General features: G+C 42.8%; 1 protein-coding gene across 1 annotated transcript in view; it reads left to right on the forward strand.

Moving 5' to 3' along the window:
* Positions 1-25,649, forward strand: part of LOC102386534 (CUB and sushi domain-containing protein 1) — a 796,348-nt gene that overhangs the window by 288,117 nt on the left and 482,582 nt on the right. The window contains exons 7-8 of the mRNA XM_006032113.1: positions 11,435-11,538; positions 23,216-23,328. Coding sequence (XP_006032175.1) covers positions 11,435-11,538; positions 23,216-23,328 — 217 coding nt within the window. The remainder of the gene's footprint in view (positions 1-11,434; positions 11,539-23,215; positions 23,329-25,649) is intronic.

Below are 25,649 nucleotides of genomic sequence, written 5' to 3' on the forward strand. Positions count from 1 at the left end.
ACCTTAGAATAAGAGAAAAATAGGGTTGGAAGAGACCCCAGGAGGTCATGTAGACCAATCCCCTGCTCAAAGCGTGTCCAGCCCTAACTAGTTCATTCCAGCCCCAGCTTTGTCAAGCCAGGGTTTAAAAGGCTCCAAGGATGGAGTTTCCACCACCTCTCTAGATAACCTGTTCCAGTGCTTCACCACCCTCCTAGTGAGAATGTTTTTCCTAATATCCAATTTAAACCTCCCTTGCTGTAACTTGAGATCATTGTTCATTGTTCTGTTATCTGCCACCACTGAGAACAGCCTAGCTCAATCCTCTTAGGAACCACTCTTCAGCTAGTTAAAGGATGCTACCAAATCCCCTCTCAGTCTTCTCTTCTGCAGACTATATAAACCCAGTTCCCTCAGTCTCTCTTCAGCAGGGGAGGTTATGCTTAGAGGCAACCAACTTGGGTTCATGAGAGGCAGGTCCTGTCAGACCAACCTGGTGGCCTTCTATGACCAAGTCACAAAATCCTTAGATGCAGGGACAGCAGTGGACATAGTCTTTCTGAACTTTAGGAAGGCCTTCAACACTGTCTCCCACCCTGTTCTTATTAAAAAACTAGGGGACTGTGGCGTCGACACCTACATAGTTAAATGGGTCGCTAACTGGCTGGAGGGCCGCACCCAGAGAGTAGTGGTGGGTGGGTCAATTTTGACCTGGAGGGATGTGGGCAGTGGGGTCCCCCAGGGCTCGGTCCTTGGACCCGCCTTGTTCAACATCTTCATCAGTGACTTGGACGAGGGGGTAAAGAGCACCCAGTTCAAATTTGCTAAAGACACTACGATGTGGGGGGATGTGGGCACACTATAAGGGAGGATTAGGCTGCAATTGGACCTAGACATTTTACAGGGGTGGGCGGATGAGAACAGGAAGGGTTTCAACACTGACAAGTGCAAGGTGCTGCACCTGGGGAGGAAGAACCAGCAGCATACCTACAGGCTGGGGAACTCCCTTCTTGTCAGTGCAGAGACAGAAAAGGATCTTGGAATTGTAATTGATGCCAAAATGAACATTGGCCGACAGTGTGGGGATGCGGTCAGGAAGGCCAACCGCACCTTGTCATGCTTCCACAAATGCATCTCGAGCAGGTCCAAGGAGGTAATCCTCCCCCTCTATGCAACAGTGGTCAGGCCGCAGTTGGAGTACTGCGTCCAGTTCTGGGTGCTGCACTTCAGGAGGGATGTGGACAACTTGGGTCCAGAGGAGGGCTACTCGCATGATCAGGGGCCAGCAAGGAGGCCCTACGAGGAGAGGCTAAGGGACATGAACCTCTTCAGTCTCAACAAGAGAAGGCTGAGGGGGGATCTAGTGACCTGTTACAAACTAGTCAGAGGGGACCAGCAGGCACTGGGGGAGTCCCTGTTCCCCCGAGCACTACCAGGAGTGACAAGAAATAATAGCACAAGCTGGCAGAGGGTAGATTCAGACTAGACATCAGGAGGCGCTACTTCACAGTCAGGGTGGCTAGGATCTGGAATCAGCTTCGAAGCGAAGTGGTGCTGGCTCCTACCCTGGGGGTCTTAAGAGGAGGTTAGACAAATACCTTGCTGGGGTCATTTGACCCCAGTACTTTTTCCTGCCACGGCAGGGGGTCGGACTTGATGATCTGCTCAGGTCCCTTCTGACCCTACCAACTATGAAACTATAAGTCATGTGCCCCAGCCCCTGAACCATTTCTGTTAGCCATCTTAGCAACAGGAGCACACTGCCAACTCATTTCCATCTTATTGTTCACTGTAATCCTCAGGTCTTTTTCTGCAGAGCTGCTGCTTAGCCAGTCAGGCCCCAAACTACAGTAGTGCATAGGATTCTTCTCTTCTAATTGCTGAACTTTGCACTTGTCCTTGTTGAACCTCTTGAGATTTTTTGGGGGGGCCAATCCCCAAATTTGTCTAGGTCATTCTGAATCCTAGCCCTACTCTCCAGTGTATCTACTATACACTCCCTGCTCCCCCCCAGCTTGGGGTCATCTGCAAACTTACTGAGGATGCAATCCATCCCATCTTCCAGATTGTTAATGAAGATATTCAACAAAGTTGGCCACAGGACTGACTCCTAGGGAGCTCCACTTGATACAGGCTGCCAGCTAGACATTTAGCCATTGAGCCTGACAATCTTGTCAGCTTTCTAATCACCTTACAGCCCATTCATCCAACCCATACCTCCTCAGTTTGCTTGCAAGAATTCTGTAAGAAACAGTATCAAGGTATGAAGTCAAGGTATATTACACCCACTGGTTTCCCCACAACCTGCCAGTAGAGCTATATCTGTGATGGATTTTAATTCTTCACACCCTTGATCAATGTAACTATGCTGGCAGAAGTCCATGCTATGGAACTTGTCCAAGAAAAGGGAAAACTACCTATAATTCAGGTTTTTTTGAAAATATCATTGTGACAGGGATCACACTTGCTTTTGATCAGGTTACTTTTGACTGATTATGTTTTGTTTTCTGACCATATTTTTCTGTTTATAGTGTCATAAGTACCTCAAAGTGTCCTTTAGTCCAACTCCCTGCAGAGATGCAGGATTTACTATTCCTAAAATAAGTAGAACATTAATAATAATTTTAAATTTCTTATAAGGGAGCTCCATCCCCAACACAACTAATAGAAATTAGGCCTCTGTGAATAGGAAACTGTTCAATTTGGATTAGGATTCAGATTTGACCAGTTTGGATGCTGATGATTTGGTTAAGAGATTCAAATTGCTTTTCCAATTTAATTTGGCTGAATTGGCTTCCGAAGATTTGGAGCCAATTCAGAGAGATTCGGAGATTTGGCCATAGAGTATAAGGGGAATCAATGAAATAGCTGTAACTTTGTTGTCATTTGGATGATATAGATGAAACATATAGGGATGGTAGACTCTGCAACTTGGCATGAAGTCTGCCAGGTTTCAAGGAGATATCTGCAGCAATTTCTGGGAAACTTCACCTTAAAGTTTTGAAAGCAAAACTCATGTCATGTATGTGTGTTAAGCCACTGGAGGATGAAAACTGCAGGGGTCATAGCTCTTCCTGAGGCCACAAACCCTGCCAAGTTTCATGGACATAGGTGCAGGGATTTCTGGGAAACTGGACCTCAAGCTGCTGACAAGAAAAACTCATGTCACATGTGTGTGTTAAGCCACAGTGGGGTGAAAACTGCAGGGATGGTAGGCCCTGCTGAGGCCACAAAGTCTACCAAGTTATAAAGAGATATGTTCAGGATTTTTTGGGAAACTGCACCTCAAACTGCTGACAAGCAAAACTCATGACATAAGTGACAGTGCGTGTGTTAAGGCACAGGGAGGTGAAAACTTCAGGCCTGCTAGGCCCTGCTGTGGCCATAAAGCCTGCCAGCTGTCAAGAAGATAGGCACGGCGGGGTTCTGGGGCCCTGCACCTCTGGATGATAACAGGCAAAACTCGTGACCTGGGTGCTTGTGCAACTGTGTCTGTCTTGGGGCACAGGGGCAGGGGGGAAACTACTGTAGGCCTGGATGCTAGGCCCTGCTGTGGTCATGAAGCTCACCAGCTGTGCCTGTCTTAGGGCACAGGCATGTGAAAAAACTACTGCAGGCCTGCCAGGCCTTGCTTGAGCCACAAAGCCTGCCAGCTGTCAAGGAGATATGTGCAGGGGGGTTCAGGTCCCCAGCACCTCTGGCTACTAACAGGCAAAACTTGTGACATGGGTACTTATGCAACTGTGTCTCTCTTAGGGTGTAGCGGTGTGAAAAAAAGACTACTGCAGGCCTTCTAGGCCCTGCAGCCTGGCATCTGTCAAAGAGATAGGTGCAGGGGGATTCTGGGTTCTGGGGCCCTGCACTTCTGCCTGCAGACAGGCAAAACTCATGACATGGGTGGCTGATGCCTCCATTTCCATTTTCACTGACTGGCTTCCTTGTCTACATCGTGTGTGAGGCCAGCCTCTGGCTTCTTTACTACTCCTTCTATCCAGGACCAGGAGATGCACCAAATGCAGGTACTTCCTGAGCCTGGCAAAGGCTTTTTCAATGCAAAAGCTGGCATCCCAGGCAACTAAGCTGAGCTTACTGGGAGCCTTACAACTGCAATGCAACCAGCAAGCCTTAGGCCAGTGAAAGATGTGACAGGCTTTTCCCAGCCAGGACTGTGTGCATGTGTGTTAACTGGAGGTTATGGTGCCTCCTACCCACCTTTCACTAGGGGATCATTGGTCCTGGCATTTATAGGGCTGCCGCACTGCCAGCAATCCCACCAGGCCTCCCTACCCTGGCAGGGTGGAATTTTAGTGGTCATGTCCAGGACCCAGGTCCTCCTCCTTCCCTATAGCCCCAGTTCATACCTCCAAGTTTGTTCTAACAGGGGAACGAGCTCAGCCTGGACAGGTTTTTCCCCTGCTGGCTGGTGATGCAGTGAGTTCCCCCTCCAGCTGAGAGAGGGGCACTAGCTGTTTTTAAAAAAAAAAGAAAAAAGGAAATTGGTGCAAATTGAGTGAGGAGTGTAGCACTCATTCCATATGCAGGAACCCCAGCAGCAGGAGGTTCAACTTCAAGAACACCATCTGTTCCACCAAACCACGATCCAGGCAGGTGCAGTGGGGTGTCACAATATCCCCAGCAATGCTGAACACCTTCTTGCTTGGAACACTGGTTGGTGGATAGGACAAGTGTTGCTGGGCAACTGTGGCCAGATCCTGCCACATCTGGCTGAAGCTTTCTCAGTAGGCCAGTGGGTTGCAGTCCAGTGGCTCCACATCCTTGGTGAGATAGGTAGCCACCGAAGCCTTGGTGCTATCTGCCCAAGGCTGGGGTCTGATGCATTTGGACCCCAGCATTGAAGCCAAGCCCTTAGCCCACATTGGCAGTGGCTGGCATGGAGGAGACTGGCTGGTGCTGAGACTGCTGGCACAGGAAAGTGGATCCCCTCTCTTCCACATCCCCTCACCTCTGCCCTTCAGCCTCCCTGACTTTGTTGACCAGCACCTGCATCCAGTGATCAGGGGTTTTGGTGCTGCCAGTGCACATGTTCCCCTTCACCCTTGGGTTGCACATGTCCACCAGTATGTGGACTGTACTGGACCATAAGGGATCCAGCAGTCTCCTGATGCCCTCCTTCATCCACCTCACCAGTGTCTGCACGTCTAGTGACACCGGCTTGCCCCCAGCCAGGAACATTGATCCCCTGGAAATTCTCTATTTGGTTCTCAAGTTCCCTCACTATGGGGATCACCTCACTAAGGAGGACATCGCCAGCTCTAAGGGTCTCGGTGGCCTCGAAGAAGGGCTTGAGGGCCACCAAGATCTGGGAGATGATTCCCCACTCTAGCTCTGTTCAAGGGGCTGTTGGTCCTGATCTTCCCAAGCAAGGCCATCTCATGGATAGCCTTCTGTTGCTGCACCAGCCTTTTGAGCATCAGGGATGTGGAGTTCCACCGAGTCTCCACATCCTCATGATTTTGTGCTACAGGATGTTCAGCTTTGCCTGTTTCTCCCACAACATCTTGCCCCACTTGATGCTACAGTTCAAGTAGCCCACCACTTTTCTGAATTTTGAAATCAGCTGGCTTGTAGTGGTAGTGGTGGCAGTGCCATCACCGGCAGCCCTGTCCCCCTCCAAGGCATCCCTGACTATGAGGTGCAGCCTGTGTGCCACACAGTGGATGCCAACAAAGTTGGCATCATGGACATCCTTGACCATAATGGCCCCATTATCAGTGACCATGAACCCGCAGGTGAGCTTGACCTGCCCAACGAGCCATCCCTGCATCATGCGGTTCATGGCTCCCATGATATCCCTTGCCGTGTGGGACTCATCTAGCACTTCAGCTTGCAGGAGAGCCCACCGATGGCCTGACTTATTGCACCAGTGCCCTGTGAGGGAGAGGTAGGTGCGATCGCAACTCCAGCTGCTCCAGATGTCTGAGGTGAAGCGCAAGGCTACCTGTGGTCCTGCTTTGTGCAGTTCCTCCCTCTAGTACTCCCTGCATGCCTCATACAGGGAGGGCACTACTGTGCTGCTCAAGGTGGTGCATGTGGGCACTTGGTAAGATGGGGCCAAAGGCACCATGAGCCGCCTGAACCCTGGATGCTCAACTAGGGAAAAGGGCTGGATATCCAGAGCAAGCATCTCCTCAGTGCTCTGGGTGATCTTGCTCACCTTGGGAATGCACCCTGCTCTGTCTGCAGCTTTCTCCCACTGCTCCCTGCCTCTGCTTTGGGGGGATGGGGGCTTTGGAGTGAGTCAGGGACTTTCCATTGAGCACACTCACACTGGTGCCAGGCTGAGCAGGGAGAAGGACAAGGGGGTGCTGTCTCCTGAGATGCAGCTGCATTGCCATGGTGGTAAAGTATTTCACCTCCTTGTCCCAGCTGATCTGCTTTTGGCAGTGCTAGCAGATAGCAAACCTGGGATCATTTGCCAGCTCAAAATGCTCCCACACTATGCTACTTGCCCACTTCTGGGTTAAGGATGGGGATGCTCCCTTCTCCCCCTCCTCAGCAGTCTGAGGTACAACAGCAGGAGGAGCTGCCTCAGCTGAGCCACTTCCCTTCACAACCTCAACCTCGTTCAAGGTGCTGCTTTCTGGAGGAGACCTAGGTCTAGGGGAACTTTGAGGATTGTGGAGCATAGATTCTGATTCCCCCTCAGTCTCCAGAATTGCTTGAGTCAGGGCACTCAGGTCCCCTGGTTTCAGCTCCAGCTTCTCCTCTGGCAGTGGGAGGCTCACACTGGGAGATGACATTGGGATGGAGGAGACAGTGATTCTGCTACTGGTGCCTATTTCTGGAGTTAGGGGAGTGGGTGCAGGTGCAGGGACATCAAGTTCAGGTACTGCTGCCACCCCCTTACTTCCACTGGCAGCAGAAGCGTCATGGCTGCTTGGGAAGAGGATGCATCTATGTTTGGGGGTGGGGGGAACTTGTAGCTGTAGCTCTTCCCCTACCCTGTCTCCGTCTCCTGCCAGAAAACCTGGCACCTGCCTTTCCAGCATGCTTCATATTAATCTTTCCTGTGCTGCAAAAGGCGTGTGTGTGTCACTCCTTTTGTGTTGTGTGTTTTATTCCCTCTGTGTTGCATGCGTGCACTGGAATCTTTTTTGATTCTTTTATTAAGTAAGAGGTATTAAGAACTATGTAAAAAATGTGTGCTGTCTGTCTGTCTTCTTCTCTGTTGTGATGTATTTATTTACTATGAATTATGAATGTGAAGTGTGACTCTGTTGTGTGTTTTATTCCCTCTGTGTTGTGTGAGTGCGCGTTTGATTATTAATAACTATATATGGTGTCTTCTTCTGTGATGTGCTATTGTGAATCTGTGACTACTACTCTACTACTCTACTGTGTTTTAATGTGTACCTAAAATAATACATCTCCTTCTAAGTCCCTGAGTTCTGTGTTAGTCTCAGTCTGAATCTCTATCTGACTTCTGTGTTGTCTGTAGTCTATATGTAAACTAACTATTATAATATTAAAAACTAATAACTATATATAATCTGATTCTGAATCTCTTCTTCTATGAATATCTGACTTCTTCTATCATCTGTGTGAGTGTGTGGAATGTGTGCTTCCCTGCACAGTGATGGATCACACTGCCAGGGAAAACACTGAGCTTTCTTTTTTAAAAGTATTGCAACAAAACAACAACAACAACAACAACAACAAGAAAAGAGAGAACAAATATAAATTGAAAGAAATGAATTGGATAAGTATTAAGTAGAGAGATGCTAAGCTAAGCTTTACCCTATCCAATCCTTTCTAAGAACAAAAAAGAGCAGGTGACTGACTGACTAGGAAGCAAGCCAGGCAGTCCAGTACCCTTCTGATGCTGTTGCTCACTCAGAACCAGCTCACAAAAGGCAATGCAAGCCTGAAGACAAAGGCTTTTATGCTGTTTCTACGTCCCTCCCCCCAGACAGTGTGATTGGAAGGGCAGCCAGAGAGAAGTCACAGTCACTGGCCAGCTAGAGATGTCAGTCCTTCCCCCCATCTCCTCCTCCCCACCTGCTCCCCCACCTACTCCCTTTCCCTCTTCTAAGTTTCTGTTTCCCCATAAAGACTTCCCTTCGAATCTCTGAATCACCAAATCTTTTCTGAATCTTTTCCTAATCAATTCAGAGTCTCTGAATATAAAATCAGTCCAGCAACTATAGAATCAGTGGCGTGCTAGCCATTTGACAATAAATGGACTGAGAGGAATCTCGTGTGCATCATATATGTCACAGCTAAAGTATTTTCTTATGCTTTACATCCACTAAATCAGTAATCTTCTGACCGCAGATATGATTATAAATGTTATGAGTATAGAAGAAATAATATTCAGAAAAAAATGGATTGTTTAAATTTGATCAAAGTCTAAAAAAAGGGATGAAGTACAAAATACTTTTCCCCATTAATCAACTTAGGGGAAACTTTATCCAATTTCTTGAAGATAATCTATACATCTGATTATAATTTACATGGCTAACCTCAGCCAAACTGTCAAGCTTTTCATTATGAATGAAACTCCATTACTTTTGTGTAATTCATTTTATTCAACAAATTTTCATATTTTTTTAGACTAGAATGTAAATAAAACAATGAGTGTAACAAATTTTAGCATATTTAAATTATTCATTTCAAAGTTATCTAAGTATATATTCAGTAACCTCTCTCTTCATAAACAAACACATACAATTTTCCTTTATGGCATTTTGAAACGATTGATTTACATGAAAAGCTAGTCTTTTATTGTCAGGAAGAACAGATGTACTTTTATGCTTCTGCATACTTTTCATGTTGATCCTTGGCTTGATTGTTCTTGACTCAGAGAGGAATTTTTTGAATGTTAATCATTGTTATAACCTAGGGACATTTCAGGGTGCAGCAAAGAACAGGTGAGAACATGTATTATTCAACCTTCATCATACTGGCTGTAATGCTAATAGTTATTGAAACACAATACAGTGAAGTACTAGTAAAGTACAATTTATCTTTGCATATAGCAGGTTTACAGATACAGGCTACAAAAGCCCCATATAACATGCATGAGATCACTGAACTGGAGCCCTGGCATATTATCAAAATAAATTTGCATATGCTCTTGTCCTATAATAATTTATTTTTAATAGCCATGCATCCTAAAGTTATGATTTTTTCTTCAAATAAACTCTCTTATTTTTAATTCTTTAGCAATGCAACTGTAAATATTCACTTCATATTAAAACAATATGTAAAGTTTTAGTCCTGGAGCATATTTTTAACCCAGTTTTAAACAAATCCTATTAGTCATTTTGAGTGATAAATCAGCATAACATTTTAATTTAGTCAGGGATTTAGATTTCATTGTTTTGTTCTGTATTTTAAAACAGTTATATTTTAAACAAAGAAACATTTAAGCTTTTTTATCCATTTAAACGGATAGTAATGGTGATTTTTGGCATTTATACACAGTCAGGGATCCTATTCCATGTGTAATGTGGACACAGCTACTGAAATAGGCAGTAGGTTGTGCTCTTCCCAGGCAGGTACACAGCTCCATTCCAGTCACCTCTGACTGTGATCCTGAAGAAATGAGGAGAAGAAGCATAGTGTGATCATTTAGTAGTTAGGGATTTGTTGCCTGGCTAGAATCCCATAACTAACACTCTTTAGGGAAAAATATGTAAATAGACCCTCATGCCATAAAAATGTTTATGGCAGCACAAAACAACAGGAAATGAGTGTCCATGCCTTTTGTTGTATTTCACTGTGGCTCCATTAAAAGGTTGTGTTGCCTTGGTTGTAGCAGATGTCTATTTGCTTTATGATGGGAAAGGGCAGGCAGCCTGGAACTTCCCAAACACTCCTGCTGCCCAGGGATGGCACTCAAGTGCTTAAGGGGCCTGGTCCTGTGCATCCTGGGAATTCCTGCATAGGATTAGGCCCCTCAAACCCAGAGAGTGCTGCCCAGCTTTCTGCACAGGACTATCTGGGACACATCTCTATAAGTGGAGAAAGTTGCGGTTCCCCCTTCTAGAAATTCACCCTGGAGATTGCTGAGGATGCATCATTGCAAAGGAAGAACCAAAATTTTCCCGGCTTACAGAGATGCATCCCAGATATTCCATTTCTGGAAGTGGGGAAAGCAGAAGACTCCAGTGTTATGCATGTTCCTGGGGCTGTGGCCGCCAATTACCAATGGGACCACATACTGTACCAGTATGTCCCTGCTTTCCCCACTTGTAGATATGTATCTCCAACAATCTCCAGGAACCCCAGAGTTTGCTAGGGGTGCATCTCGGGAAATGGGGAACATGTTGCCTGTTGTCCCACAAGATCAATGGTGGGATAACAGGGGACATGTGTTTTGCCTAATGAAGTAGATTAGCTGTGCTGGGACATATCCTGACACATATCCTCATTTCGCAATTTCTGTCTCTAGCCTCAGGATATCAAGTGGACCAGCATTTCAGCTGTCAGCCAGGATCTGGTCAAAACACTGTTGGAAAAAGAAAATAATTTTTCATGAAAATATTGGATCAGGAACTGTCCTAGTATAGTTAATCAGCATCAATAATAATCCTTTATTGAGGGAGACTCTCTGCAGAAAACTTGATATGAAAAAAATGGAGTTGTATTAACAACTGAAGACTGACACAAACCTTAATCCAATCCCTATTTTGGATTCCCATTTGGCTTTTTTTGTTTGTTATTTTTGAGGTGTTTTGTCTTGCTTTCTGAAAAAAAAAAATGTCCATATCTGATATATGACAGATCACATAAGAGCTATAATTTCTATAGAGAACAAATACATATGCAAACATTTCTAGAGGAAACAATTTCATATTTTTACTTCTTTCTTTATGATGTAATTTATCAACATTTCCATATTGAATTCTGAGCATTACTACAATTTATTTAGTTGGTTTTATGTGTAATTAAGAGCTATTCCTTCCTTCCCTTTTTCTCATCAAGTGGATATTAATATGGTGCATACCCTCATCTTTTATTGTATATTTCCTCCCAAATGGAAAATATTAAATGTAGTATTTTTGATATTTTCATATTAGAATGTAATATTTTTTCTCTCTGTACTTTAGATTGCCTTTGTTTGCTGTCTTGTATATTTTCAATGCCACAAAATTAATTTATATTATAATCAATAATAAGCAACCATAACAACTCAAAAAGATAAGTGTTCTTTAAAGTATTATTTTTTTAAACTGTCAGAGATGCCTGTGCCTTTTGTGATAAATATCCTTATTGTATTATGGCAAAGATTTCTCTCTGGTATGAAAAAATATGTAAACCTTTACCCTGAATTTATATTTCTTTAGATTTTGCTACAACTAAGTAATTAGTGAAGCCAATGTTTCACTATCTGATGCAAAGTACCTGAATCAATTGCTAATCATATTACAAATAACATCATTTGCAGAATATTTTAAAATAATGAATATGTACCTTTTCATTCAAACAGGTCATCAAGCTTGCTTTTGAAGAATTTGAGTTAGAAAGAGGATACGATACCCTAACTGTAGGGGATGCTGGGAAAGTTGGAGATACCAGGACAGTCTTGTATGTGTAAGTATATGAGTTAAATATTTTTGTATAGAAATTTACTGCTATTCAGAGGGTTTTTCTGTATTACATACGTATTTAAATGAGTGATTAAGGGTTATGTCTTGCTATAAAGTATCCTTATTGGGTCTCAAAGTTCTAAGCTTTATACTTCACAAATGCTTAGGAAGTAAGGCATAGGGAATACAAAGAGAATTTTAAAAAGCAATTAAAAGTAAATAAGCTTTTAATATACTAAAAACAAACAAACAGGCAAACAAATAAAAAGTCCAGGAAACATAAACATTCATTCACTGGGATAAAACAAGATCCTTTTTGTGTCAAAATGCTAACACTTATACAGTTTTGCCATTGAATGAATATTGCGTGCATGCAGACATTGTATATATAGGATCCTACAGAAGAGTCGCAAAGTACATTATAGTAAAATATGTCAGTAACTTAACAGTAGATGCTGAGCCAGTTTGAACTTTAATTATTGTCCACATGTGAGGTCCACTGTTTGAGCAGGATCATTGCAAAGGGGCTGTGATTTGGAGAGACATAATATCTGCTGCTTAGCATTGGAGGAGACTAATCCATGAGTTAATGTTTAGGGGCATGTGTACATGTGACAATGTTACAATGTATACATAATGAACATTTCCCTTTGTGTGGCTTAATGTTGTCACACATTACACGTATGCAAGTTTGGGGAGTTTTAAATGAGTTTGCATCGTGTAAGGGAAGAGCAGGAATACCTGGGGCAGAGAGGAAGAAACCAGGGTTTGAAGGGTGCTTCCCTGCAGCCTTCCCATCACCTAGGATACATACAGCTACAAAGGAATCTTTCTTCTCCCAGTGCTTCTGGGGAGGGGGGAAAGGAAGGTGAGCTCCAGTAAAAAGAAGGACTCAGAGCAGACTCAGGGGCAGAGACAAGAACCAAAATTTCTTCACCCCGACAGCAAGGGAGCAGAAAGTGCTGAGCAAGGAAGCACAAGCAACAGTGCTGCTTGAAGCATGCTGCAGATTTGCCGCAGAGAGAAACATACCTATGACAAAACAGCCAGAATGAAATCCAACACTCCAGTCAGCTAGTCCTGTGAGGAGGGCCAAGACAGAAGTACCGTAAATACTGAGATATACAGACAAGAATTTTTATTTTGTTCATTATTTCCATTGGACTGAAGGAGGTGGGAATCCTCACAGAAAATAGAACAAGGATAAAGCTCAGATATCTGCACCTAGGCTAATAAACTGTTTAGATGAAAAATGTTTTCACTTTCAGAGTCCCGGTGAGGATTAACCAGGACTAAGTTTGTTTTGATTTATGTTAAAGGTACAAGCCTAACAAAAGGATCTTGTGGACTTTTTCTAATGTTATATGGACAATGAGTTACCACCTGGTGGATCAGAAGAGAGTATAGGGTTTGGCAGAGCTCTTGCTATATTAAGGTATCACCAAGGATCATTCACGCAATTAGCCTCCCACCCTGACATCTTTTATTTTCCTCTTTTATCATCGAGACGTGGCAGAAAAGAGTGGGATGTGAGGTACCCTGACCTCAAAAGTATCCTGGGAATCTTCTGCTGACCGGCTGAAAACTAAAATTACATTAATATAGAAGACACATGGAAACAGTTTTACTTGCTAGGACCAATTAATAACTGAATTAATACTAGACATTTTGTTGCCAATACGCAAGCACTGATTAAGTACTTTACACATTGTTGCAAGCTAAAATACACCCTATTGTAATATAGTTTACAATGTTGCAACTTGAAACATTGCAGCCATTGGTCAGATCACCCCCCTGGCTGCAGGAGAGGTGGGCAGACTCCGCAGAAAAAAAGGATTGGACCCCTCGCTGCTCCTGCCTTCAGCAGGCTCCTGTGGCTGGCAAGACACCTGGGACCACCCAGTAATGGGCTGGCTTGCCCCTGAAACTGCAGAGAGGCAGCAGGAGGGTGTCTGGGTCTGCTGGTGGCTGGAGAAGGTGGCAGGGATTGTACCTAGGGCACTGGGCTGCCTGGGTGGGCTGCTAACTTCCCGCCCAAGCTTCCAGTGCACCATGTACCATCCCTGTCACCAGAACTGACCCAAACAGGGTGTGGGGTCCGGGGCAAATCAGCCCATGAAGGGCCCTGCCCCCACTCCGATCCCATGGGCCCTGGACCTGAAGAAGCTGCCGCCACCATTGGCAGCAGTGGCATTGGCATCAGCAGCGGGGGGAGGGGTAGTGAGCAGCTGGACGCAGAGGCACTGCTCCATCCAGCTGTGCACTGCCACTACTCTGCGCTGCTCCACGGGGCCCCCACAGCACGGGGCCTGGGGCAGTCACCCTGATTCACCACCCCCGAGGGATGGCTCTGCCTGCCCCCCTGCCTGGCTGCCAGCACACCCAGCTACCATTGTGCCATCTCTCTGCACTGACTCAGGGGCAAGCCAGCCCATTCCCAGGCAGCCCCAGGTATTCTGCCAGGTGCAGGAACCTGCTGAAGGCAGAAGCAGTGAGGGGACTGATCCTTTTTCTCTGTGGAGTCTGCCCACCTCTCCTGTAGATGGGGTTGAGCTGACAAATTAATGGCACAGATTAATGCTCTCTGGCTATGGGAGAGGTGGGCAGGCTCCGTCAAAAAAAATAAGAAGGATTGGGCCCCTCACCGCTTCTGCCTTCAATGATGAAAAAATAAAACTCATTATTAAATTAAAAACTCACCATTTCAATTTTGGGGACATAGAATGCAACCCTAAGGACTAAAACCACATCATGTATACAAGCATCCTAGGAGACTGTGCTATTCATTTATTATTAGCCATCATGGGATGCCGAGCATACTGCAGACTTCCTCACATCATGCCCCTCCTTTTCATACTGATGTTCTAAAACAGCAGCTAATTCTTTCTCACATGATTTCCTTTCCAGTTGCTTTGGTTTTTAGTTCTTTTTTTCTTGTTCATTTGTTTCCTCATGTTTACCATCCTTAACATTCTTGTCTCTATTCTCTGTGTTATTTGATAATTGCTTCTCTTTTTGTTCAGTTTGTTTTTGTTGTTTGTTCATATATAATTTTTTTTTTTGCTGAGTTTATTTTTTTTTGGTTATGTTTCGTTGGGGTAGAGGGAGACATTAACATTTCATAGAGCTGTCACTATTGAACCAAATATAGCTTTACACTGCTTAGAGATTTGGGCTGGGGATGGTAAAGTTGGGAAACTTGCATGGAAATTGTACATTCTGGTTTGTTTATTTTCTTGCTTTTAATGGAGTAGGCTCATTGTTCATCGATGTCTAGCAAAATTATTTCACTCAAAACCTCTAAAGAAAATTTAATAGATTCATAGGTTCCTTCTGGAATCATAAGAAGAATTTCAGCAACTCTTATACATAACAAAACAAACAAAACCCTTGAAAATTAAGGTGGAAGATAGTTTTTAATTTGTTTGGGTTTTTTTTTCAAAAGTTTTGTGGTGGGGGGGAAGCTGAGAGAGAATGGAGTGTGAAGTAGGAAACCAAACCTTGGCATATGAGGAATAAGGTCATTGTGTAGGGAGAGGGTGGTTAGGAGAGTGGTGAGAGGTAGGGTGGGAAAGGATTCCTTAATTTTGCCTTGACTGTATTAGTTATCTGAACCTTTTGATAATCTTTCTTAATGCCTCTGTGGTGAGAGTGTATTTTTTTCTTTCAGTAACCACAGAGAGTAGAGTGTTTTACTGTGAAGTCTTATTTTTCTGTTGATACTTTCAATGGTCATAACTAATGTTAATGATATAAAAAGGGCCTTTGAAGAGGGGAGATAATCCCTTGATGGCTATATGCATCACAGCAATTATATGAGTCATAAATAGCTGAAAATGGAATGTTACAGGTTCAAACTGATATTCTGAGTGTGAGCTAAGCATAACAATTCATAGAATAAGAGGGATGGATAAAACAATTAAAAGTAGCATTTGTTCTTTAACTGATATCTGGAAAATTAGTCTATTATAAATATACGGTTCTTGATAGTGCTAATTGTTCATATAACCATATAGACATTCTCTATCTGGAGTAAAACTCAACTCAGGTCTACAGCAGAACCATAATATTACCCTTCTTTTTTAATCTTTCCCCAGTGTGATTTTAACCTAAAAAGATGTTCTTTTATCCTTTATATTTCTTTAGTTTGTTATATCATACCACCTGTCCTTTCATTTCTATCTTTCTTTAATAGTACATATCCCATGAAATACCTTGGATCCTGGTTGCAGTGCTTTGCACATTATCAGTGCAGTTAAGAACATCTTCTTGAGATAGATTAATTTGGACCGGTTGTTATTCAAGTTCTATGGCCAAAATCTAGGAAGGCCAAAATACAGTGCACTAAAATTTTCCTGTGATATTACAGTATTCATTAATACTTTAGAATAGCAGATAATAATCTTCAATTCCCGCATTTTTATGAGGAGACTAATGTACAGTTGTAAACAACAAATTTTACAGCATCCAGTCAAATACATTATTAGTATGTTTGGAAGCAGTAGGAGTGTCTATACAATATACTACATCACCATAGCTTGTTGCTATGGTGACACAGTGTCAGCAGGCATGAACCATGATACCACCACTACCATGCAGTAGCAACAAGCTACTGTGCAGTAGGGTCGGAAATGACCCATACGGCACCAGGACTGCACAGTACTGGCAGTTACTGCACAGTCATTTGTTAGTTGCACAGTCAGGCACACGTGTAGACACACCCAGTAAGCTGCTTTATGTGAACCAGAATCAGTGTGGCCCTATCTGCATTGCTAATTAGCTGAGAGGAACTACTGATTAGCTTTCCTGCATAACTGTGCAAACACGGATGTGATGCTTTCATTTTGAGAGGTGGCACATGCAGAACACCATGCCATGTATGGGAGCATTGCTGCTTGTCACTAAGTTTACAGAGAAGCAAGCCTAATATTTATTTGGTTGTGACACTGTCCCTTTCAGGAGTGCAAATGAAATGCCTCATAAAGCTAGTCTTTCATGTATTACAGATGCAGTTGCTGACTATTTTTTTGTAACTGAGACAGCTGATAACAAAATGTCAAAGTAATTTTCTAACCAAACCTTGTTAATAGTCAGTTTTAACACCTTCATTTATAATAAATGAAGATTGAACAACACCTTTCAAGTTTTTTTATGCTTCCCAGTGGGACGATGCAGCACCAAAATGTCTTTTAGGTAGGTGTAATTTGTAAATTCTTGAGAACTCTTAAAATATAATCCAAGATGTTTATGCCAAATACATTTCCCAGGGTGACTTAAAAGTCAAAATTTCATTGGAAGTGTCCACAAAGTCACTGTCCACAGAACTCATATCTATTATTTTTAACAGTCATGAAACATCATAAAGTCTTGATTGATACAACATGTAAAAAGTGCTTATCTAAATCACATCAGAATCTCTATGGATGTTGAGTTTCTCTTTCTTACTCAACTTCCTCTTCTTCACAGACCAAACATGACAATATCAGATCAAGTTCTGATCCCCAAGACAGCTGCTGCAACTGGATGGGAAAGCATGCACATATTTGCAACTTGTCATTACTAACTGATTTAGAGATATAAGTTAATTCTAGGAAGTAGGGCTAGAGGCAGAACAAACTACTTGGTCAGTCTGAAGATGAAGAGGATTAAAAGGAAGGTTTAGGATTGGAGGCCTCCTTTCCCCCAAATGTTGTTATACTGAGAAGGTGGGAGGAACAGGTATCATTGGAGATACCTGATTCGTAGAAGAGTACTTTAAATATTTGTCAGTCATGGGATGTCTTGGGTCTTTCAGTTATTTTATCCCTGCACATTAGATATTATGACTTTTCATTTGTCAAAATATTTAACCTGAAATACTGAGTTTAGAAAAAAGAAATTTCTCTGCAACAAAACAGTGGTACCATTTACAATATTTACAGTTCCTATTATAGCCTGAACTAGCAGCAATATCTCTGGGTAGACGTTCCCATTTTAAAATTCTGTTTTCAGTTGTTTACAAAGTTGCCTGACTCAGTCACGCCTTTTTCATGTGTAAGTCTATTTCAAATGGAGTTTTGGGAAAGTTTCAGCAAAAATAAGCATGGCAGACTTACTGACGCAGCCCGGCTCAAACAGGCTTGGAAAATCTTCTTTACGATTGGTGGAGCCCTTCCACTAATCAGGTAAGGGCTGGGTGGGGCTGGCCCCACCCTTCACATGGAGATTGGGGCACAGAGCCTCCCGGACCTGATTGAAGCCTGCATTCTGCAGGTCTGGCAAGCCTTTGGAGGCAGAGCCTCCAGAGTGAATAGAAGGAGCTGCGTGCCCAGTACTCAGCACATGTGGCGCGGAACTCAAGAAAAGTGAAGCTGAGAAAAGCTGGGGAGAGCTGCCCAGCAAGCAATAGCCCCAGGATCCTGAAGACACCACTGGAGGAGCCACTGGTGAAGCCTGGCCCTAGGAGCAGGGAGAGCCTGCTGGAGCCCCCACACGGTGCACAGCCCGGTGCACGGGGCCGACCCTGGGAGCTGCAGGAGGCAGCTTGGGTCCCAGGTTACTCGGTGCACATAGAGGTGGATGGGGCTACCAGACCCTGGGAGCTGCACTTGGAGGCTTGAGTCTGCTATCTCTTTTATTTGGAGCGGGGGGAAGCACATAGTTGAGTGCGGCCGGATTACAAAAATCCAAATGTCTGAAAATAAGATTAGGAAAAAGTATGTTGTTTTGCCAGTACGTGTTGATTTATTTGGTATATACTTTGAAGCGATAACTTAAAATAGTGTGTGCACATGTGTGTGTGTCTGTCTGTGCACATATGTGGATGAGTCACTCTGATGTCAAAGCAGTGCTTTTTACTGGTCCCATGAAAATCTATCCAAATTGACCAGAGTATAGGTGTTTTACCATTAGCAATGGATGGCTGCTAGCTAAATTTTCTGAATCTTCTATCAGCACTGAGGATGTTCCAGTCCATAGCTGTAGGAACTAAGCAAAACTTCTCTTTCAGTTAGCTATTCCCCTTTTTTGCTGGGGACCAGAGACTGACCTGAGATTGAGGCGATAATCTCACACGCTCTTACTTTCTCATAATTTAAGCCAACACATATTTTACATTTGAGGAGTCAGGCAGTGCTTTGGCATGTGTTGTTCAGATATTCTTTGCAAGATTCTTTAATATGCTTTAATATGCTTTAATAAAATTCAGTTTAAAACCTTTACTAATTCTGTCATACCATAAACCTTTTATGACTTTAATAATATATAACAATAAAAAAATAATAGTTTATCTGGTTCGAATAGTATGAAATCAGGACTTGGTGATTAGAAGCTTAGTACTTAAAGTCAGCTATCAAAATAAAAAGCCTGCATGTAATTTTCCATAATATAAACTGTTCAGCTTTGTGCACTTGAATTAATAAAGCTGCTTCCTTGTTATGTTTCATAAGAAAGACACATTTTTAAAATAATTTCTGATTCTTTTCCTCTTTTCATGCACAGTTTAGAAACCTAATGGAGGTTTAAAAAACAATCTCAGCCTCCTTAATTGCTAAAGAATACTCATTATTTTTTCTGTGTATAGCTGGGAAAAACACACCTCAGTTTGACTTTACAATAACTTACCTTATTTTTATAGTATGCAAAAAGCCAAAAAGCAGGAACAGTAATGTTATTCACAGGGTTTGTCTGATATAGAGGATAGAAGTAATTTTTAATGATGTGATTGAATATTTCAGATTTCAAGTACCAATTATTGGAATGCCTACACAGTTGATAAAATTAGAAGTATAGAAAGTATAATTTAGCTAAGCTAAATTAACCAGTGACACTAGCTGCATATAGCAGTATCAGCAGTCAAAGCCTTGGAGTGTTGGCTTGCCGTATGGGTGCAATTAAGCATACAAACTGTGTGAGCCATTCGTCACCTGTGAAGAATAAAACAATACTGTCAATGTCAGACTGCCACCATACAAGGGGAAGGATACCCTGCAAAATCAATGAGAGGTCATTCAGTCCTAAGGAGTACTTAGAGCTCAGGAAATGTTTATGACTCCATTCTTGCAGATGTGCATACCTTTGCAGGAATTTCATACTACTGATGTCATTGTCCTTTCTAAATTAGTGACAATTTTATGTTGTTCAAGTTGGCTAATCATGTGTTTCAGTTTGCCTAATGCAGTTTTATGAATCCTTCAAAATATACCATTATTTATTAAAAATACTTCCCGAAGTATAGGAAAGAAAAAAGTTCACTAAATATATTTGAGCTGGGTCTAAACCATTTTTCTAAACTTTATGTGGAATATCAGTAACAACATCCAAAGTTTCCCAGTCAAGATTAGAGGATTGTGGTATTAGCTACTGTACAAGTAACAGACTGCTACAAGGGACTGGAAATTAGAAATCCCTTCCTTTAAAAGCAACAACAAAAAGGAAAAAAAAAATCCAAACCACCCCCCACCAAAAAGAAACAAACAAAAAATAAAATTCCTCATCATGAATAAGGAAGAAAAGATAAAACCATGGTTTTGACAGTGGAAAATATTTCAAGAAAAATCTGTTTTAGACTTTTAACTAACAATGCTAGATAACTGAGCAACAGAGGATAGAAATAGAGAAGAGAAAAGCAAGGAATCTTTCAGCTTCAAGGCTGTCTTACAGGAGGATCTTACCTTTTGTCAGATAATGAAAGATAAACAAGCCTTCCAAACATACAGAGAGCAGGAGAGCTGTCATTCCATTTTTCTTGACAGAGAATCAAAATTATTATGAAAAATTGAAATTTTACTATTGAATGCTTAAGATTTGTGAAAATAGTATTTAAATGGGTAAAGCATTGTGACTGGGGAAATAGGTTGAGGTTATTTATAATTATGTGGTTACACTGGAGAACAATATACACATCTTTAGTTGTACTTTGAAATATTTTATTAAACTATTAAATATGTCTTACTTCACATTACAATCTTGAAAAAGGTGACCTTGGATTCACTGATTAGTTTCAGATATTTCTACCACCTGTTGCTCAGTAATCTAACATTATTAGTTCTTTTTTTTAACAGAATTATCCCACAAATTCATCAGATGCTAATCTCCTTCACTCTTTGTATGTCCCTTATTCTCTTTGACACTGACCCACTTGAAGTTAAGTCTCTTGCATTTAATACCATTGCATAAAATAGATGGGGGGAAGCTTCTGGTCCATCCCAGACAGCTCCTTCAGGGAGAAACCATCTCACTGGCCATATCTACATGAGACACTGACTGCTAAGTTGCCTGAGACTACTTCACATTAGCAACACATGGCAGCAATTGTGATGCAAAACTACTGTGCAGTGGTCTCAAGCTACTGCACAGTCAGCATCACGAGAAAGCTGTTCACCGACGCTACTATGCAGTAACTCAGGTTACTGTGTAGTCATTTAGTACTTGTTTATACAGTTACTAAATGACTGCGCACTAGTGGTTGTGCAGCCAGCACCTTGTGTTGACACAGCCATTGAGACACAAACCCTCTGGCTTACTCTGTCTGACCTTACCTATCTCCCTTTCTTGGAAGACCACAGTACCAGCTATAGGGGAAGGCTAGAGAAGACTTTGGGTAATATCTAATGAGTGATCAGGTGGTTAGAGTACTGTAGTGATAAACAGTAGATGAAGGTTTCAACCCCCTTTGCCCCAGGAGGGTCTAAAACCTAAGCCTCTTTTTACTGAGTACTCTTAACTATTGGGTTATTAGGTCAAAACATGGATAATACTCTTCCCCTTTCCACTGCTATGTTTTCTCTCCCCCACCCTACTACAGTTTATGTACTAACTTAGCCTTATGGGAATATATGGGTGTATGATACCACATATGTGCTCAGCCAGTTCTCAGCTTTACTCAGCATGTGGACATGTGCATGTCTGCACTGCCTAGAACACAATTGCTAATTGTGTGCTGGTGCCAAAAATTACACTTCTGTGGCTAGGTAATTGCCATTTAGACAGGTAAAATAAAATAGTGTCCAGCTCTAAGTCATCTGAAGTGTGATTTCATCATGGCAATCAGTAATACTCACTTAGTGATCTACCAGGAGAAGAGAATATTAAAGACTATTATTTGATGTTATTTGCTGTCCATAAGGACTCACAAGCGGTGGAAGACACAGATGAGGTTATTCCTTTTGAAGGACCATGCAGCCCACAGCTTCCAGCACTGAGAAACCTGGAAAGTTCAGTTCAGCTTGGTACCATCTTTTTGCAACTATCTCTTTCTTCTGTGACATAACAATAGTGCACTTTCAACATGATGCATGCAGAAGGCTAGCAATCCCGGCTTCTGTCTTCTTGATAAAGGCTCTTTCCTGGGAGGATAGGAATTGAGGGTGTCTTTACACATTTTCAGGGAGGGGGGGGTTTTAACCTTTTGCGGGGGGGGGGGGCACTTTAATTAGAGTGGCTTTTTGGATCTGCTCTAATTAAAGCAAATATAGTATCTCATGAATTCAGCATCCCACACTTCAAAATGACAGCAGGGATACTAACTAAAGCTCATTCAATGAACTTTAGTTAAAGCATCCTATTACCATTTTGAAGCATGGGGTTGCTGAATACATATGACGCTGGGGCTGCTGAAGCATGTTAATATCATGCTCCAGGAGACTTGATTAATTGAGCCTACTCTGACATGTTCTAATTAGAGTGTGTCAGAGCAGACATTGGGCAGGTGTACTATATAGGTGCCCTTAGATGTGAATGCTTTTAGGTTGAGGAGAAAAAAGAACTTGATTCTTTCATTTTCTAGATCAGGGCTGCTCAACTCTGGCACAGCAGAGGACTGTAATAGGTGCCTGTTTGCAGTCCAGAGTTGCACACCCAGCAGTCTGTGTGGACCTCCAACCACCAATGGCAAGCAACCCCCTCCCCCCATCCATCCCCCACCGCACAAAAGGAGAACTGTAAAAAAAAAAAATTAAGTCCTATTTTGATTAACTTCATGGTGTAAAAACATCCTTTATTCTAAGCAAACAAATAGGACTTAGCTCTTAGGTTACATGCAAACATTACACTTAGATCAACCTAACTAGGGTTAGGTCAGTCTAAGTGCTGAACTGTATAGACCTGCAGAGAGGTTAGATCTGGCACCTGTGGAGGAGCTACACTCCTCCAACCCTTACTAGACTATTTTTAACCCCTGTCTCCCCCCATCTGAAATGAACAACATTCCTCACAGAACCCCCAAGCCCCTCTGAACCCCCCCCCAACTTCCCCCTGAAGACCTGCTAGCCCAACCCCTAATCCTTCCTGACTTTCCCCTCACCACATCTTACTTAGGTGGTGTTTCCACCACAGTTCCAAGCACCAGCGAATATCTACACAAGCATGATGGTATATCAGGTCTCCTGAACATATGCACATACCTTTAGACCCCATTCATATTTTTAAACAAATAATAAATGGTGCATATGTATAAGTATCAAAGTAAGTTATAGACTTACAACACCTGGGTATATTTAGGTTGAATTAATAGATAATTCACATTGTAAAAGAGTCTTTCTAAAATTAATTGTTATGCTGACATAGTGTGTCAATGCTCAAATAAGCCCTTTGATCTTAACAGTAGAGTAAATTTATTAAAAACTTGTTAAAATATCATTTTAATGTCATATATGTGTAAGAAATTTATCCAGAAATGACATTTCAGTTTATTCTACCTACAGACTCACAGGATCTAGTGTTCCTGACCTTATTGTGAGCATGAGCAACCAGATGTGGCTCCATTTACAATCTGATGACAGCATTGGCTCGCCTGGATTCAAAGCTGTTTATCAAGGTATGACATAGTGCTTTTAACTTCATAATCAAGGATTCCTTGATATACACAAAACATATACATTAGATGTGTTTTTGGCTCATGCACTAATCAAACAGTTAGAACAATGGACTCCCTTTTTCATGTCTTTCTGACAAAAGTTCAGTTATTTAGCTGAACTTGAAGATTAGTTGGAATCTAACAGGGCCACACTGTGAATGCCTTTCCTATGACCCTGAGCTTGCAACTTTCGGGCTATCAACCATGCACCTTAGCACCCACACCACTTATTAGTACAACTGTGGATGTCAGTTCAGAGTGGTTGAGAAAACTATAAAAGTCAAAGCCAAATTGTTTTAACTTGTATCACTTAATATTAATGGCAGCTATGCAAAATTTTTATGTAATGCTTCAATATGGAATTCCTCATTTAAATTTAGATGCATACAATTTAGATTAAAGTTTTGGGCCATCAGCAAGAAGTTTGGAACAGTACAATGTCCAAATTTATTTTCATACTCTTTAGAAACTTTTACAGTTATAAAACATGATCTTTGTAATATGAGCCATAGAACGAATATATTTACATTTTGTCTCTGGCTATAAAATAGGATCAGAAATTTTACAAAAAATAAAGAAGTGATAGAAAATGTTAGAGTTTCTTCTTGCTAAATTTATTCTGCTATTGACTCAATCAGATAAAGCCCTCAAAGATGATAACCTGAATATGCACATTACTGTTGGTGATTTGATATGTCCATTGGTCTGATATACTGGTTAGTAAATATATCCAGACATTAGTATACACAATATGCTATTGCAAATTGACATTTTTTTTGATAAATTTCAGTATAGTCAACTCCATAACCTATAGCTTTCCTGATTTTACTAGACTTTGGAGGCATGTCCACACATGTAAGCACGTGCATGTGCAGCAGCTCAAAGAACACAGAAGTGTTGCAAATTTGAGCTGGGGCTTTTTGCTTCAGGGCATATGCCTGGACATACACTTTGGTGTGGGGCAAATTGTGCCACTAGGGGAAAAATAACCCTGCCTGGCTCCTCCCAGATCTGCAGCCAGGGGGAGCTAGAGCCTGGGGCCAGCACCTGTGCTGTCCCCAGCGATATAAAAAGCTGCCCTGTCCTGGCTCCATCAGTACAAAAAGCTGCCCTGGCAAGTAGCTCAGGGTGACTCACTCTCAGGAGCTTCTGGGACCCAGCCACTTGGTACCTGGGAACACTACCCCTTGTGCCAGCTGGACTGCTGAAGCAGCCCTGAGAGTTCCCTGCACCCTTTACCCACTGCAGTAGTCTGGCAGTGGGGGCTGCTGTCTGGCTGTGACCTGTGGTGCACCTGTCAGACCCAGATGGGGACTGCACAGCCAGCAGAGGCATCTTCCCCTCTGGGCCAACTGCCAGTGGGAAGTGGCTGCAGGGTTGGCCTTTCTGAGGCACTACTGCCACGTGTGCCCCCCTTCCTGGCCATCTGGGCAGCTATAACCTGGAAGATGTTTCCAGTGTGGTGGCCTGCTTTGAACGGTCAAAGCATGTCCTCCTGGCCCCAATTGGCCAGGAGGTCAGCCACCTCCAGCTGGGTCCAAGGTGCCAGCTCTGAGCAGGCAGGGCCCTGCCACCGGCCTCCTTAGCAGGAATTCTGGTGTTCCCTATTTCAAAAATGAAAAATCCCTGATAAAAAAATCCCAAAGTCACTCTTTTAAATACCCCAAAGTCCATGTTCCTCCACAATTAAAACAAAAGACCACTATATATATACAGAGAGAGAAAGAGTGAGAGACAAAATGACAGCGATCAGTTGGGCAATGTTTTATTGATATATCTACAGTGTTATAGCACTCTGGAACCTACCAGTGTCTCTATCATCATCATCAAGTGAATTCTTAATACCTATGTGTTTTACTGCCCCCCCCATAGGGGTTACAGCCTGCCAACAGGGGTTATAACCCCTCCTCAGGGGCTACAGTACCCCCAGCAGGGGACACAGGCCCCCTCATAGGGGCCAAATGGCCCCTGCAGGGACTACCAGCCCCCCACATGCCCCCCCCCTGCTTACTCCTCCAGCCTCCTGGATTGCTGCCCCGCCTGGCCCTATCCCCCACCAGCTCCTGCAGCTCCCCCAAAGCTGGCCCACTCAGCCCTTCCCCCCTTCCCCCAAACCCCCCAATTGCTGCCCTGCCTGGCCCTATCCCCCACTTGCACCCCCAGGCCTCCATGGCTGCCCTCGCAACTCCAGGCACCATTACTTTAAAGAGAAAAAAAAAGAAAAAAACCCCCAAAAAGCCTCTACTTACCCTAGAAGCAGGGGCTGGTGGGGGTCCAGGGCC

The sequence above is a fragment of the Alligator sinensis genome, unplaced genomic scaffold, assembly GCF_000455745.1.
Source record: "Alligator sinensis unplaced genomic scaffold, ASM45574v1 scaffold72_1, whole genome shotgun sequence".
In the NCBI taxonomy this organism is placed as follows: Eukaryota; Metazoa; Chordata; order Crocodylia; family Alligatoridae; genus Alligator; species Alligator sinensis.